The following is an 18,318-nucleotide window of genomic DNA, read 5'->3' as shown; positions in this document are numbered from 1 at the left end:
GAAAAGAGAAGCTGTACATTGAAGCAAATGGAAACATCTTGCGGAGGCCTTCATCCAGCAGTGGGCTGATGATGGTGATGATATATAAATACTGTCTGTTAGTATAATATTTGACTTTGTTTGCAAGTTAAAGTTAAGGAGGCTTCTAATTTTATTACATTACATTTATTCTTATGATCACTGGATGAAAATGAAACTAACTAGAAATGCCAGACAAAGCAGTTTTATAGTTAAGCAAGACCATGCTCCCATACAGCGCATTTCTGACTGTTGTGCTGAGTCTATACTGCACTATAGCTGTCTTCTCCCTCGTTCTTCTGTGCAAGTGCCTGTCTGGATCCCAAGGAGTCTGTATGTTTTTCTAGAGCTGCCTTTCTTTCACGTGAGTCTGTACAAAGCCTTGCAGAAAGGCTCTTCCTGTTATTGAGACGCTGAGAACACTGTCAGCAATTCATCAGGATCTGATTTGGCCTTGTTTCTGCGTCTGCTCGGCGCATTTCATTGGGGCAGCAACAATAACGTTTCACATTTCCAAGAATTACAGACGTGCTTCCTGACCAAGCTTGTTGCTTTTTATGTCTTACACAGTTTCCTTCACCACGTTGTTCTCTCCCCATGCCTGTGCAAACCTACCAATGGTTTGTCACTGTGACCACCACCACAAAAATAAAAAAAATAAAAAATCAATTTTATACCCAAAGTCTCTTAAAAAGTGCAGAGAAGAGGTTGCTCTATATTGGTACCAAGCAGTAATGAGGAAATAGAGGTAATTTATAATTTTTTAATATTAAAATGACTTTTTTTTTTTTTTTTTTTTTTTTATAAAAACGATTTCAGCCAACGTTTTAGAAGTATGAGAGCTTCAAACTATTTCTTTAAAAGCTCCTGGACACTTCTTGCAGCAATACATGAATGATTTAGATATAACACTTGACATGTTTTTATAAAGTAATATAATCACAGTTTTATTTTTGTACAATGTACACATTCATGTTTAGTAAAGCATGTGATCCATTCAAAATGCTAACTTAAATAATTAAATGAATTATGTTGTAGTGCTTGTTTTTGTTTTTCTGTATGTACATGTGTACGACCCTGTCATTTTGGTTGTGTGTGTGCTCCTTGGCAGTATGAGATGCCTCACTGAAGAGAATAGCTCCCCAGTGTTCAGGGCACAGAACAGCACCCCAGTTGACATTCCCTGTGACTAGCTGTGAAGCTGCAGTTGACCAGGTCCCTGTGTGTACAACCAGTCTGCTGTTTGGCTATTCAAAAGGCAGTCTCAATCTAATCTAAGAGACTGTCTGTATTCTTTGTTCTCCAAATAGCACATCCATGTAGACCTGCCTCTACATATCTTTGGGGGGTGGGGGTCATGGCAGTCTTTCACTATGCAGATCTTTTATCTGAAACTTGAAATTTGTAAGCTGCAAATCAAGTACTGTTAATTTAAGGATCTATAGATGACTACATAGTCATAGGCTGAAGATGCCAAGTCAAGTGGGCATGACAGTGTTACATTTCTGATGAAGTACCCCAGTGGCATCCATAGTACAGTACAATAATCAGTGTTTACTAACCTACCTACCTCTTGCTGTTCTTTGCGGTGTGTTGTCAGGGATATTGCTCCATTAGGTTGTCAATACCATGCTGTGTTTTTTTGATCTGGCAGGCCAGACAGTGCTGACGTGGAGCTGCTATCCTCTCCTCTGAGCGACGTGTTCCCGCCCGTGAGGAGGGGGAGCTCAGAATCCATGAACCAAGGTGGGTCTCTCTTACCAAGTCATTGCCTCATGTGGTGGGTGGGGGGCAACACAATATAAATGTTTAGTGAGCTTGGACACAAAACGCCTAGCACAGTTTTATGATCTGAAACTCTGTGCTGTAATGCAGTGCTAGCGGATTCAGGGCTGATGGATAGCAGAGTTGTGAGCTTTTTTCCATGGGTGCTGGCTTACACAGTTTACGGGAGCCAGCTTAGTCTCGTATTGTGCCACAGTTCCTATAGGGATCATATCTTTCACACTCGCAACAAGCATACTGTAGGCAACCATTTAAATTATTTTCTTCCCTGTTTTCCTGTTTCTTAATTCTAGTCTCAGGAATTCAGAAGTATGAGTGTGTGGTAAAAGAAATAGAATAAAAACTATTTTTTTAGGCTTTTGTCTCAAACTAGAATGATCCTCCCAAGTCCCCTTGCTCGTGTGCCCTCCCATTCTGACCTTGTCTTTCATTAAACGTCTATTGTGCATTATACTACAGTCAGCTATGTCTGTTAATGAGTGTTTTACAAATGTGTTTCTCTGTTGCATTATTACATACAATCTGCTGTTTGTTTACCCTGTTTTCTGGCCTAAAGCTACACTACATCACTGCTATATACAGTGATGGGAAAAAAGTATTTGATCCCCTGCTGATTTTGTACGTTTGCTCACTGACAAAGAAATGATCAGTCTATAATTTTAATGGTAGGTGTATTTTAACAGTGAGAGACAGAATAACAACAAAAAAATCCAGAAAAACACATTTAAAAAAAAGTTATACATTGATTTGCATGTTAATGAGGGAAATAAGTATTTGACCCCTTCGACTTAGTACTTGGTGGCAAAACCCTAGTTGGCAATCACAGAGGTCAGACGTTTCTTGTAGTTGGCCACTAGGTTTGCACACATCTCAGGAGGGATTTTGTCCCACTCCTCTTTGCAGATCCTCTCCAAGTCATTAAGGTTTCGAGGCTGACGTTTGGCAACTCGAACCTTCAGCTCCCTCCACAGATTTTCTATGGGATTAAGGTCTGGAGACTGGCTAGGCCACTCCAGGACCTTAATGTGCTTCTTCTTGAGCCACTCCTTTGTTGCCTTGGCTGTGTGTTTTGGGTCATTGTCATGCTGGAATACCCATCCACGACCCATTTTCAATGCCCTGGCTGAGGGAAGGAGGTTCTCACCCAAGATTTGAAGGTACATGGCCCTGTCCATCGTCCCTTTGATGCGGTGCAGTTGTCCTGTCCCCTTAGCAGAAAAACACCTCCAATGCATAATGTTTCCACTTCCATGTTTGACGGTGGGGATGGTGTTCTTGCGGTCATAGGCAGCATTCCTCCTCCTCCAAACACGGCGAGTTGAGTTGATGCCAAAGAGCTCGATTTTGGTCTCATCTGACCACAACACTTTCACCCAGTTCTCCTCTGAATCATTCAGATGTTCATTGGCAAACTTCAGACGGGCCTGTACATGTGCTTTCTTGAGCAGGGGGACCTTGCGGGCGCTGCAGGATTTCAGTCCTTCACGGCGTAGTGTGTTACCAATTGTTTTCTTGGTGACTATGGTCCCAGCTGCCTTGAGATCATTAACAAGATCCTCCCGTGTAGTTCTGGGCTGATTCCTCACCGTTCTCATGATCATTGAAAGTCCACGAGGTGAGATCTTGCATGGAGCCCCAGACCAAGGGAGACTGACAGTTATTTTGTGTTTCTTCCATCTGCGAATAATCGAACCAGCTGTTGTCACCTTCTCGCCAAGCTGCTTGGCGATGGTCTTGTAGCCCATTCCAGCCTTGTGTAGGTCTACAATCTTGTCCCTGACATCCTTGGACAGCTCTTTGGTCTTGGCCATGGTGGAGAGTTTGGAATCTGATTGATTGATTGCTTCTGTGGACAGGTGTCTTTTATACAGGTAACGAGCTGAGATTTGGAGCACTCCCTTTAAGAGAGTGCTCCTAATCTCAGCTCGTTACCTGTATAAAAGACACCTAGGAGCCAGAAATCTTGCTGATTGATAGGGGATCAAATACTTATTTCCCTCATTAACATGCAAATCAATTTATAACTTTTTTTGAAATGCGTTTTCCTGGATTTTTTTGTTGTTATTCTGTCTCTCACTGTTAAAATACACCTACCATTAAAATGATAGACTGATAATTTCTTTGTCAGTGGGCAAATGTACAAAATCAGCAGGGGATCAAATACTTTTTTCCCTCACTGTATTACCTTGACCTAATCTTCTACACCTTTACATTGTGTAGTATTACTGAATTACAACCTTTCCTTAAAATCATCACAACTGTGTGCCTGTTACCTGGTTGCTTCATAACAGTGCCACAGGTACCTGAATGGTGGGGTGTTTGCAAGTAGAGCAAAAAGAAATGTGCATACCATCATACAGTTCTCAACTCAACTGGATACCTTTAAGAAATGGAAATCTTAATTTTCAGCAGAGGAAGGAATCGGGGCCAAGGCTGACTGTTTAGAGTGAGGAGACTCAGTGCTGGCAATCAGGGCCTGGTTGTTCATGTCTGAGGGCTTTTTCAGGGGTGACGCACTTTGGCATGGCAGAACAGATCTATCACAAGACGGATCACTTCCTGTCATCCTACCCCTGGTTCCATGGGCCCATCTCGCGGGTGAAGGCGGCCCAGCTGGTGCAGGGGGCGGGGCCTCAGGGCCATGGTGTGTTCCTGGTGCGGCAGAGCGAGACGCGTCGGGGAGACTATGTACTCACCTTTAACTTCCAGGGCAAGGCCAAGGTAGTCCTCTTCAGCCACACTGCTCATACTAGCATAAGACGAAGCACAGCTAAAGTCAGTGAAAAGAGACTTCTGACTGATACAACAAGGTTCTGAATTTTTAAAATTAGAATTGACATGTTGGTTATTTGGTTTGATTGAATAAGATTAGATTGTGTTTCAGTTTTATATGATTTTATAACTAAATCTCTGCCTTTTGTATTGGAGGCCCTTGACACTTGGTCTTACTAAATATGTCAAAGGACATGATCTTGTGACCTGTAGCGTAGATGCAGCAATGGTTCAGATTAGAATATCTTGGTTCAGATCACAACAATAAAGTAATTTATGTATCGTAGCTCCAGTCATTTCTGAATTTCAACACTTGTTTTCTTGATTGGATGCTTTTTTAAAGAGCTGTATAATTAGAATGGGGGCCATGGACGTCACAAGGTCATGTCCTGTGACATCTACTGCGCTTTTATGAAGTGTCAGTTGCCTCTGAAATGGTGCATGTTTTCATGATAAATAATGTTCTACTGCCCTTCAGAATGCAGATGTGTTGAAAATGTGATCATATGCAATCATGAAAAGTAAAGGTATTCAGTGTATTGATTGGTTTATATGAACCCTTCAAGGCATGGGTATCTCAGGGTTTTTTTGTTTTGTTTTTCTCTCCAGTAAAGGTTGTAAATATGGGTGTTAGCTTAGTTAGAAGAATAGAGCACATGCATCACGAGCAGCAGGCATGAGGAAGTGGGATTTTCCATGTATGAGTCAGGGGTGGTAAACATGAATCTTCCTCATTCTTAGTCAATCCAAAGACAAGCATGTAATCTCTATGTATGCATAGACCCTTTGAACTCAAGCACAGCTTGACTGTAAGGAGTACATATAGATCAGGACGACTTTGGGAGAGGTGCCAGTGTATACAATGTTTTTAATCTAAAGACATGTTTTCTCCTGTTGTTTGCAGCATCTGCGGCTTTCTGTGACAGACAGGGGGCACTGTCGAGTCCAGCATCTGCGCTTCCCCTCCGTTGTGGACATGCTTAATCACTTCCGGGTCTGCCCCATCCCGCTGGAGTGTGGCACAGCCTGTGACGTCAAACTGTCCAGCTACGTCGTGGCCAGTTGCTCAGCACAAGGTAGGCCTTCTCCAGTACCAGGGGATAGGCTGGGCAGTGTCATGTGGTCATCAAAACGTACAGCATACAGCTTGTATGATGTTGAAATAGTAGATGCAAATATGATTTCAAAGCTGATTTTATTTTTGTTATTTTGGGGTGGCCTACCTCTGGTGTGGTGGAACGGAACGGGTTACAGATCCAAAACATAACACAAATAAAGGCAAAACTTAGTGGAAACCTCACCCTGGGACAACTGTCAAAAGGCTGCAGTGTATCCTGAATTTTTTCACACCCAAATGTCCAGCCTGATTAGCAAATAATGCCTAGGAGGTGAGAAAAAGGCAACATTCTCCCACAAACCAACTGATGGTACATATTGGCCTGTAGTGCTGTCTTCCTGAGATGTTGGCTCATCAAAGCCTAACATTGTTCCCATTAAGAGTCTCAATGAATGATACTGGCGGCAACAAATCACATTGGGATACCCAAATGGCTCTGTTGCATAGTGATTTTTTTTTTTTTCTATTTAGAAGCCAAATCCTGTTTTTTATTAACCAATTTCTGAGCATGATAGGATGTTAATTGCTTTAATTGCATCCTCATTACATTACATTATTTGTCATTTAGCTGATGCACTTACATTTGTACAGCTGGGCATTTTACTGGAGCAATCTAAGTGAAGTACCTTGCTCATGGGTACGGCCCCATCTGGGATTTGAATCCACAACCTTCCCATTATGAGTCCAAAGCCCTAAACACTACTCCACAGTCTGCCTGTATATGTAAAACAAACAAACAAACAAACAAACAAACAAACACCTTTCTACATATCATGATTGTTAGAAAATCCAATTTCAGACACCTTGACAGGTTCATCAGTAGAAAATGTGCTAGAACCTGAAGTGTCCGTGAGCTGAAATGGATTTGAGTTGGTATGGGTTGTGTACCTAGGACATTTGTAACTTCCAGACTCTCATAGCTCTCTAGAGCAGCATGGGTAGCTAAATTATATGTATAAGTGATGGCTCCCCCTACAGACATCCACTAATAACACAGCAATCTATTATTTGTTCTTTACTTATAATATGGATCTAATTTCCATAGTTAATTTATACCTAACTTTACACCCATAAAGATCTTGTCAAATCCCTGGAACTGAGGTCCAGTAGACCGGCCTATTATCCACCCACAATCCCAGAACACACAAATAGAAGTTTCTTACAGAGCTCTCAGGACCTGGAGGAGAATTTAAACAAACACACGTATGGATGAGTTCATTCTCATTCCAGTTGCTGGCTTCTGAATTTTGAATTACAAACCACTCAATGATTCCCCCCTCCCATTTATTATATACATAGATCTATATTTTTTATAAACCTTTTTTTTTTCCCAGTAATGGTGGCTTAGCTGAGTCAACTAAGTGAATCCACAGAGAGGAATCTGGGCTTCTCTTTGTCACGCATAGGACCACAGGGCAAGCCCATATCTTGGTTGGTGTTTATGAGCGCCTTTTGGAGTTCAGGCTGGGCTTGGAAGGGGAAGTGTTCTGTTTCACACTCCTGTTCCCCTGTCCTGCTGCCAGACGCACATGATTCTCAGACTTGCAATGCTCCCAGTCTGCCTGCCAACACAGACATGCGTCTCAAATCCACTGTAAATCAAAAGCACACTTCAAATAAACAGTGAACAGTGGTTTGTGCAGTATTTGATCCATAGTAACCTGTTCCATTTTATATATGTGAAGGCAGGCTTATTTTGTTTATTTTCATTTATTTTAGCAATTCCCATGACTAACGGCAATTACCGTGGCAACCATATCCTGCTGACACGTTGCCAAAAAGTGTATCTTACAGATAGTGTCTTTGTATCAAATGTAAACCTGTGAACCAGGCTTTAAAGGAAGGCTAATCAAAATCTGCTTGGAAACCATATTGGCCTAGATTGGCCTTTATTTTATTTTTATATTTGGAACAAATGTGACCAAGTATTCAAAACAAAACCAACACAATTAAAGTAGATTTACTCCCATTAGACTGTACTGACCATTAATTGCTGTTCATCACTCCAGTTTAGTAGACTAAAGATTTAGCCTAGAACAATGACTTTGCAAGTCTTCAAGAGACAGTATTTGCTTAATTTAAACATGCAGTTTTGAATCCTATTTAACACCAAAGCACTGAAATTAAGCTTTTCCCTCGGGGGGGTGTGTTAATCATAGTTTTGCTGGGAACGTTAAACCTGTGGGATATGACTCATCCATTAAAAATACAGAAATAAATCCTAAGTTCTTAGAGGCATTTACTTTGAAAAATCTAATTAAAAGTCCTGACTTAATATAGAGTTTGATTTGACAGGCCTTAAACTACTGACTAAAAACCCAGATGTCTTGTATGTAATTAATTCCAGATGTTTGTGACTCAGTGATGTACAAATCTGTTGCCTCATGCTTTTTGTGGCTAATGGAGGCTTTAACAGTATCCCAAAGAAGCTGGAGAAATAGCGTGCTGCAGTGTGTGCAGTGCTTTTCTCATTGAACCATAACATAAAACGTGTACCACAGAAGCTCTTTATTTTGAAATGAAAAAGATTAATCAATATGTTTTTGTTTATTTCTGCCCAAAACAATGCGTGTGTTCATTATTATACCCACCGGAGTGCTGATGTCACTGTAAAGCCACAATGCCATGTGTTTGCCTTCAGGTCTGCACCGCTGGAGTTCGGAGCCCAACCTGGCGCACGTCAGCATGCCTGGCTGCCCACGAGTGCCCCTCCTGGACACCCTACACCCCCCCCCCCAGCGTTCGCTCCCTCAGGAAGAGGCCCTGTCTGCGGGCCCGTGGCGTGCTGAGTCTGTGGGAACACAGCCCCCCCACCATGGCCAGCATCGTGATTCAGACTATGAACTGGAGCCGCCGGACAGGGGGCGCAGACGAGCAGTAGACAACCAGTACATGTTCTTGTGAAGTCCGTGTGCTGTGGACTATGCTGTTCAGTGAATGTATTTTTATTTTATATATAATATTATTGTTGTTGTTGTTCTTGTCCAGAAGGACGTTGCTACTTTATTTGGGAGTGAAATATGTTCTCATTGGCAGTATCTGAACTTTCTCAGGTCTAAAATCGTACACTGTTGCAGGGGATATCTTGCTCTTGTTAGGCTTGTTAGTACCCCCACACCTCCCAAGATTTTTTATTTCATTGCTAAGTTTTTAAAAGGTAATAAACTACAAAAGAAAGAAAATATATAACACATCTGGTTGCATTCAAATTTTCATTGCAGATCTGAAAAAAATTAAAAAAGAAAAACAAGCAATGTAAAAGTGCCTGGAGGTTTTCTTTTGGGTGTCTGCTGGTTTTAGCCAAGCCTTTACAGGAGCAAGTAACAGGGCCTACCGCATCAGTATTTTAATTGCTGCCAGATCAAATCCATTTCACCATTTCTACTGCTTATTTGATGATTAATGGACTGACGTATGTCTTGTCACTCCCATACTGTAGCATAAAAAAGCTTTTAATTTACATTCTAACACCATAAATTTAAGCTAGTTGTTCTAAAAAAAAGTTGTGCTTTCATTTTTCGGTAGTTCTTAACTTTTTGCCTTTATTTTACATTACACAATTCTATCTTTTCTATCTAACTAACACTAAAGATTTAGTATTAAGAAATACAGTGAAATGGAATTTTACCATTTTAATGTAGCAGGGTTTCCTGTTTATAATAAAATATACAAAACCATGTTGATTTCCTCTCTAATAGTGAGGAAATCCATATGCTTAGAAATGGCAGGTGACTTTTTTTTTTCAATTGGGTCTTTAACCAGAACAATAACGCAAACAAAACAAAACCTAATGGTTTTATTTCATAACACAAATGCTGTATGTCTTATTCAAAACATGTCTTCTTCCAGGAGTTTAATACTTCTGTAAAACCTATCCCAAACTCCACAATAAATTTGGATCATTTTCAGCTATAAGGGATATTAAAATTCCTCCACTGGCCTCCTGCAAAAGGGCTCACCTTTGAGGACATGCATGTTGTCACCCTCTCCCATGTGCTGGGCTGGTAAAAGAAGTTGCCCAATTGCCAGCTGTAACATTGACGTTAACTTTTGCTTTAATCTACAGATTACTTGCCAAGATGCTCTTTTGCCTTCAGTCCTACACTGACAAACTGGTTTCCGTGTCTGTCCAAAAATGCAGCTATTGCTGTGTGTGATTTTGTTTAAATCCCTCTATAGCTGCTAATGACCCATAATGCATAAAAACAAAGAAAACAACGGTATACATTGTTGGGCCACTTCTGCTCTCAGTAGGAAAAGGAAGGAACACCTAGCATGTTGTTTTAGGATTCTGACCTTACTAGTCTTCTAACCTCAGGGTTCAATATTCTGCAACTTTGTGCAATACCTAAGTATTCTCCCAAGCATCTGTGTTATGGAACATTATGGAACAAGAAAATAAACCTAGCCCAAAAGGAGATCTTTACTCTGAATGTTTTATGACCACATCAATCACGAGCCATTTAGGTATGGGGAAACAAATTCAGCCAAAGCAACGTCCACTTGACAGGTGTCTGTCAAGGGGGGGAGGGAGTCTATGTTCAGATATTTATCTTTTAGGTGGGGGGGTGGAGTAAACATTTTAAAGTATATTAATTTAAGTTGTACTCAAATGAAATTCATAGCATGAAGACAAACTGTATATCAATCTATTACTACCTCGTGTACAATGTTCCATTCAGGAAACTGCAGGTTATAGTTTAACTCAGAGGTTCAACAAGAACTGAAAACTGTACTGCAATTTTCTATAACCTATCAATACACTGGCATGTTGTGTGTTTGTAGTGAATCCTTTCAGTTCTGGAAGTATTATAGAATGTCCGACATAAAAATTCAAATTTTAAACCTTAATCCTAACCCTTTTTTTTTTATTATTTAACCCATGAAATGAATGTTTATAGATATATATATATATATATAGATATATATATATAGATATAGATATATATAGATATAGATATATATATATATAGATATATAGATATATATATAGATATATATAGATATATAGATATATATATAGATAGATAGATAGATATAGATGCATTAAACCGTTCAAATGATATAATATAAAAATGTGAACTGCTTAATGCATCTATATTTATGTTGAGGTATTTATTTCTCCATGAGAATGTCTGCTAAGTGGGGCTAGTAGATATTGCCATCATTCCCATTCTTAACAAGGCAGTGGATTTTGCTTTCAAACAAAAACTGGAGTCAACCCACAGTGAATACAAAATTAGGTTGGTTCACAAATGGTTGCTTTTGCAATAGGATCTCTTATTAGTGTTTTGTAATGGCTGTTTTTTTTTGGGGGGGGGGGTGGGGGATGGATTCCAATTTTCCTTAGAATGGAAAATGTGTACTGTTGTTTTAATCAGAAGGACTAATGTAATAGGAATTGTGGCCAATTCTTCATCTATATAAGAAACATGTACATAGCAGTCCAGTAAAGCACAGCCTTTACAATAGGAACTTTCTGCTCTTGTAGACTAATTTCCTTACAAAAAGAATGTATTTCTTCTTTATACTGTTATAAATTATATATTTTATATATTTCTTATTTACAATCACTGTAAATCATGTATTACCTAGGAGTTTATTTTGCTACCTTCTACATTTCCCCAAGCATCCATTGTTTTGTTTTGTTTTGTTTTCCCTCCCACAACAGAAACCCTGCTGCATAGTGTCCCAGGTTAAACCCAAACTGGACATACTCACCAGTCCTCAGTGTGGAAGCCCATTATATGGGGAGCCACATCTTGCATTTGCATTGCAATTCTTGATTGGTGGGTGGGATGATGTTTGGATTTAATACAGGCCAATATCAAATTTAAAAGAAAAGAAAAAATATATTTTAAAAAATAAGTTAATAATACATTTTCCAACTTAAATTATATTAACTGTATATATATATATTTTTTTTTATAAAGCTAAAAATAAAAATCATACCATGACAAGATAGACTCTTAATGTCTATTCAGTGGTCTTCATACTCCTGTTTGAGACTTAGAGGGATGACCCTCTTTAGAAAACACCATGATCCAAGCAAGTTTGACTTTTTTATCTTTCTTTTAAACCCTAGAAGCTTGTCAACCAACATCTGACATTTAAAACTAGCAACACAGCTTCACTCTTAAAGCATCACTCTTTTCTAGTTCTCATTTACACTACATAGCCAGATGGATACAAACTAACAAACCCAAGTGGGAGGGATGGATTAAGATCAAGCAACAAAAACTCTGGTTTCAAGCTGGTTACCGTTTCAGTAAGTAAAACCCATTGGCTTTGCAGTTAAAATATCTCCCATCCAGTGTAAAATATCTGCAGTGATGTGGAAATTAAGTTCTCATTAAAATTGAGTTTTCAGTTGCAGTAACTGGAAGAAAACTGGGAGGAGACGACATTTATTTTATCAGATGAATCCTGATGGCTATTTTCACCCAAATTTTGTTTGCATACTTTGTTAAGGATCCCATTTAATGAAAAAGTTTAAAACCAAGAAAATACATCCACTAAAACTTTCTACTGCCACACTGTGGTGCTCCACTGCCAAAACACCCATTCAATGAGTGAACTCAAAATGCTGTCTGATAAATTGCTTTTGGATTTCACAAACAGGGTTCCAACCAGCTAATAGATTACATTGCAGCCACTGGTTCTGGTCTTGTCTTTTCTTTTCTTGTATTTATTTTGTTTTTGTTTAATCTTTATTTGACAATTGGAAACCTTTTGTGAAACCACTTCAGCCTTTTCATGTATGAATTACTGGAAATGGCTTACATTTGACCCTTGTTAGTTTAATTCAAAGGTCACTACTACGATCAGACTCTTGGCACCATGGGAGATCTTCTCATTAATGATGTCAAACCGTAGGGACTGTCAGTCTTTGACAATGTCTGCAAAGTACTGTGTGTTCGGTCATTCGATAAATTAGGGTAGGGCTGTCAAACGCAGGCTGTGGAATGTGCTCCAATCCAGGTCTTGACTACACAATCAGTCTAATTACACTGAACAAAAATATAAATGATGAGACACAGATGAGCTTCCCTGAGATGCTCTCTGACAGTTTGTGCAGAAATTCATTGGTTGTGCAAACCCCCACTTTCATCAGCTGTCCAGGTGGCTGGACTCGGAAGATCCCACAGGTGGAAGAAGCCAGATGCGGAGGTCCTGGGCTGGTGTGGTTACCTGTTGTCTGCAGTAGTCAGGCCAGTTGGAAATTGGACATTGAAAACTCTCTTAAATGACATTGGAGGTGGCTTATGGTAGAGAAATTAATATTCAATTCTCTGGCAGCAGCTCTGGCACAAGGTGCACCTGTGTAATGATCTTGCTGTTTAATCAGCTTCTTGATATGCCACACCTGTCCGGTGGATAGATTATCTTGGCATAGAAGAAATGCTCACTTACAGGGATGTAAACAAATCTGTGCACAAAATTTGAGAAATATGCGATCTTTCATTTCAGCTCATGAAACATAGCACCTACACTTACATGCTGTTTATTTTTTTTGTTAAGTATAAATTACTAACTGGTGAAATGTAACACCTCTCAACTTAACATTGGTTGTTTATATAAGATAGTTTATCAGCTGTAAATAAATGTTTTTTTAAATTTGTTATAGGCTTCCTAATTGAGAACATAAATGAATGTAGTAACTGAGTACTCCAGCTGGCACAATAAACAGGAGACAGGACTGCAGTTTGGCTCCCCTGAGTAAGTGCCAGGGGGTTGTACCTAGGGTTTGCTGGTGTACATCCACAGGCCTGCTCTCCAGGAGCATGAGGAGCAATTTTGAAGACCCCCTGGACACAGGTAAGGAAAACTGGTGGGATACTGTAAGTCAAAAACACAGACTTGACATCCCTTGAAATGACATTTGTACTTCTGACCCTTCTGCCAATGGGGGTCAAGGGAGGTAAGTGAGGGGTTGGAAACAGCAGGATGAGGGGAACAACCAAAACAACTGCCGCAGAGGAAGTGTAGGCACTGGTGCCAATATTACTGGAGACAGGATGGGATGGACAGATGGGAATAAAAGGTACAAGAACCTTAAACTGGACAGGCCTTTTATATTCAGAGATTGAAGTTTATATATATATAAAATATTGAGGTTCTAATTAAGCACAGACCTAAGGCCTTTCATTTGAACTTAATTGACACCAAAATGTTACATTTATTTTCATGCTTATTTTGGAAGGAAGCTCACTCACCTGGTTTGATCTATTTCAAAATTATATATACAGCTAAACTCCAGAAGCAATGGGTAAATCCATAATGCAACTAGTGTTAAAGAAGTATTGGCAGCTATGGGTTAATGGTAGATTCTTTGGCTAGGCCACTGCGAATGATGGGAGTTTAATACCTTGGTGGGGACGTATCAGAGTACGAGCTTTCCTCTAGTCACAGGTAGGTCCTCCATTCCCTTTGTGGATTTCAATCCCCACATCGCCTCCAGACGAGAAAATGTGATGCCCAAGAGGAAATGACCAAGTGCGCATCTGTCTCTTTATTAATTTATATAATATTTATTAAGCAAATGCATTTCCGTTGCTGTTTAAGATGGAACACAGAAACATCACACGTTGATATCTGCGGAGATTGAAAGCTTTCTGATCTCCGTCTGCTCTGAACGACCTGCTGCGATGAGGTCTCGGAGGGCTCTGTGGAGGTGAAGCTTTCCGGCTCGTCTGCATGGCCTCAGATGGGTTGCACGACTTCAATGACTTCGGTGAACATGCATAGAACGTACCCCCGAATCCAGATTAATGGTAAGGTCATTTCCATTGTCGTGCTTTCCTAGCTAATTATTACGTTGCTACAACCTTGTGAGAAGGCGTTAGCTGTGTAAAATCGTGATTTGTCAAATGGATAGGCTACTGCAGATCAATACATAATAAAGTTTAATTTCAACATCCAATTTAGCTACAAAAACGAATAACACTTGGCTTGAGTTCGTGTAGATTTATAGTCATACAAATCATATCTAGCATGGACATTTATCTGCATGCACTTTGTCTGTGGTTACTGAAGCACAAGCGGGTTGAGGCAGGTCAGCGCTGAACTGAATCCCGTTTCATTGGCAGTGATCGAGCCGAGCAGCGCGGTGAGCAGCGCCGGGCCCCCAGCGGACAGCCCCCCGCAGCGAGAGGCACCAGCCGCGCCGGAGCGCTGCCGACGCGCCGCCTCAGGGCACCACACACTGCCGGTGTCCCTCCGCCCGAAGCCACGCCGGGGTCGGCAAACTGCTACACTGCCTGTGCAAAAGCCCTTGGGGTGAAGGGTCTGGCCGGCTCACCTTGCCACTGAAGAGGCATTCAATGTCACTCACGGAAAACCAAATAAAATTGCATTTCAGTTCTCTTGGGATTATAAAGCAAGTATGTATTTATGAATGGCACAAATACCTGATTCTTTGGTTTTCATTAGAACATTGGTTCTCAAACCAGTCCGCACTGCCCTGCTGGTTTTTATTCCAACTCAGCACTCAATTGCTTTATTTAATCCTTAATTGAAGTAACGATTCAATTGACAGGTCAATTAAGTAATTGAGAACTCGGTTGTCATGAAATCCAGCAGCGCAGGGAGGTCCCTAGGACAGGTTTCAGAACCCTTGCTTTAGAATAAATGAATGTACAGTAGATGTATAATCCCCATCAGCCTATATCAACCCACTTCTGGGTGAAGACCTATATATTTATAGATTATTTGTCCTTAAACTATGTTAGGAGCCATGGAATCACTTCAGATGGCAAGCAGAAACTAAATGGAGGAAAAGAGCAATGGCACGTACTAGAGCGTTCCCAACCTTGATCCTGGAGGACCCCCTATCCTGCTGGTTTTTGTTCCAAATGAGCTCTTAATTGAACCTTAATTTGACTTTTTAAATTGTGTAATAAAATAGTTATTTATTTAATAAGTTCATCATACAATTGTATCCTTCACTTAAAACCCCTACTGATTAAAAATTAAAACTGAGTTAGGAAATTAGTTCAATTAAGGGTTCAATTAAGCAATTGAGAGCTCGGTTGTCACAATAAACAGCAGGGTATGGCCTTCAGGACCGGGGATGGGAACCCCTGTACTAGAATAACAGTTACAAAATGACTACTATGATGGATACATTACATAAGTTGATTTAATAAGGGAAAATGCCCATGGTAAAAGAAAAATGCTCTTTCAAATAAATGTTGTTTTTTTATATATGTTGTATAATGTATGTTGCAATGGTAGTCATTGCAACAAAGGCAGTCTGCCGCATCCCAATTAATTGTTGTTTTTTCCTTAGTACACTTGTAGTAACAATGGTAATATTGGTAATTTCGGCAGTACCAAATCTCTTCAGAAAGTCCGATATGAAGCTGTATGTCCCATCTTAATATCCTTTCCTTGTATAGCAAAGGACATGAACCCTGGTTCAGGCCTCAGCACAGCAGAGATCTGCAAAAAATAATCATGTTAGCTTTGCTGTGATGTCTCCTAGCAACCGGGGCATCAGGGCCACAGAGCTCTGGAATTAAGATGTTGATCTGTATTTTTATCTTAGTACACTGGAATATCTCTATAATGAAGATTACTTTGTATAAAGCAAATTATTTATGGTTAATAGTTTGAACTAACATGTAATAGGCAGGAGTTTGTTGATTTATATCAGAATACATTGAGGAGCTTTCCTAAAGTGAGTTCACAGTATGTGTAAGTGTCCTTTGATTTCAGTTCTGCCTTGCTGTGTTTGCTATTACCTGTTCATTTATATTCATGGTAATTTTAATATTAACATTGCTATTGGACATGCTGATTAAGGCTGTATTTAAGATTTCCATCTCACCCTTAAGTAGAGCCCTAATTTGAAGTAGGGACAGCAGAAGGCCTATCTAACAATTTAAGTACTAATGTATGTATATATTTATTAGACAGGGTGAAGTTTAAACAAGAAACATTTCACAACATTGCAGCAAAATGACAAGTACTGACAATACATAAGTAAGCAAGAGCATGAGCAAGCATAGTTTAATAAGAAAGTGCATAAGAGCAAGAGTGCTGAGCAGCCCTGGAGTAGTGAGACAACCCTTCCTCCAGAAATTACTGGCACAAGAGGACACGAAAAGGGCTTTTAATTCATAAAAGATTCATAAAAGTTATACTGTGATTTGGGTAGAAGCATGAAAACTTTGAATGCCCAGTTCAGAGCTACTGAACTCAGTACTATAGAATACATTTTAAAAAAAATCTGAAAGGCAAATTGGAAGAGCTGCATTGCGGAACTGCATTGTGAAGGGGAAATTATTAACTGGAATTACTCTGCCAGAAGAACTACATTAGATGTTATTTTGGGTGTTGTTATCCTACTCAGGTTTTAAATATAGTATAATTTTGTTACACATGTTTAAGGGTATAGCTTTTTACTAATGTGCTTCAGAGTAACTGTTATGAACTTGCTGTTCTGACATTACATTACATTATTTGTCATTTAGCAGATGCTTTTAGCCAGGGCGACTTACATTTGTACCCATTTATACAGCTGGACATTTTACTGGAGCAATCTAAGTGAAGTACCTTGCTCAAAGGTACAACAACACTGCCCCACCTGGGATTTGAACCCACAACCTTCCAGTTATTAGTCCACTACTCCACAGTGCTGTCTTTTAAAAGTCTATGGCACAATAATTTTAGGACTGTTTAAACATATCAAACTTTACAACACCACCCTATCTGACAGAACGACTCCTAAAGGAGGATTACTTTTTTAAATGTACAGGGGGATTTGTACAGCTTTTTATTTATTTATTTTTTCTTCTGCGGTGCAATATCTGATTTAATGTTTGAAAGTTATTATTATTAATAATAGACTTCTTATCCATTGGTCTTTACCTTTATCTGAAGGGTAAACGTATACGTAGAACTATGTATATGAACCCAAAATATTAATAAACAGTTATTAAGCAAGACTATGTTTGATCACACATTTCTGCCGTTACCTTGTTTTAGTTTAACAATCATGTAATCCAGGAAATGCGCGTGTTTCTCTGTGAGAGGACAGTGTATTAATGGCCGCACATTCCTATTAATCATTAGTGTCAAGTTGCAAAATAAGACAAGAACAATAACACGTGTTAAACTAAGCCGAACGAAAGCCACTTCCTAATCATCTCCGCTAACGATGATCTCATCATCAGGCTCACATCTAAAGGAAGGACCCCAAATGGCCCCTTGCTTCTGAACAGATATGATTGGGTGTATGCCATATGCCTGACACAATTAAATAAATAAAAACGATAAACATAAGTAAATACTTCTTATGAGTTAAATGTTTGGATCTGAAATGCATACAGTATCACATGAAAGGTGAAATAAGGGGGTGAATAGGTAAAGAAAAAGATCAGCAGATATTTATTTGAGCTGGCGCATAGCAAGGCTGCCCGTAATGTGCACGTCCATCTCCGGCATCTGCTGCGAAGTAAATCCCGTTAGAAATCGGCAGCCCTCGGAGCCAGCGCACCCAGACAAGTTGTGCTTTGGACCGGTCATTTTTCTCATGTACCGCAATTTATGCGACAGATGAGCTGCAGGTGCTTTGGCGTCGCGGTGTGGATCCGACTGATGTTTTCATTTTTCATAGGAGG

General features: G+C 39.8%; 1 protein-coding gene and 1 long non-coding RNA gene across 2 annotated transcripts in view; one reads left to right on the top strand and one right to left on the bottom strand.

Annotated features, from left to right (window-relative positions):
- The window catches only part of sh2b3 (SH2B adaptor protein 3), a 59,836-nt gene extending 49,293 nt beyond the window's left edge, over nt 1-10,543 (top strand). Inside the window, exons 5-8 of the mRNA XM_066689697.1 lie at nt 1,673-1,764; nt 4,310-4,524; nt 5,480-5,651; nt 8,334-10,543. Coding sequence (XP_066545794.1) covers nt 1,673-1,764; nt 4,310-4,524; nt 5,480-5,651; nt 8,334-8,596 — 742 coding nt within the window. The 3' untranslated portion in view covers nt 8,597-10,543. The remainder of the gene's footprint in view (nt 1-1,672; nt 1,765-4,309; nt 4,525-5,479; nt 5,652-8,333) is intronic.
- A 4,038-nt stretch (nt 10,544-14,581) lies between these two features.
- LOC136712880 (uncharacterized) lies at nt 14,582-18,133 on the bottom strand. Its single transcript, XR_010804894.1, has 2 exons — nt 17,674-18,133; nt 14,582-16,135 (listed from the first exon to the last, which is right to left on the bottom strand). It is a non-coding gene; the product is annotated as an uncharacterized LOC136712880 (long non-coding RNA).
- Nucleotides 18,134-18,318: the final 185 nt, after the last annotated feature.

This window comes from Amia ocellicauda, chromosome 17 (assembly GCF_036373705.1).
Source record: "Amia ocellicauda isolate fAmiCal2 chromosome 17, fAmiCal2.hap1, whole genome shotgun sequence".
Classification (NCBI taxonomy): Eukaryota; Metazoa; Chordata; class Actinopteri; order Amiiformes; family Amiidae; genus Amia; species Amia ocellicauda.
Note: the sequence above shows the minus strand (reverse complement) of the source record. Positions and strands in the feature narration are given on the sequence as shown.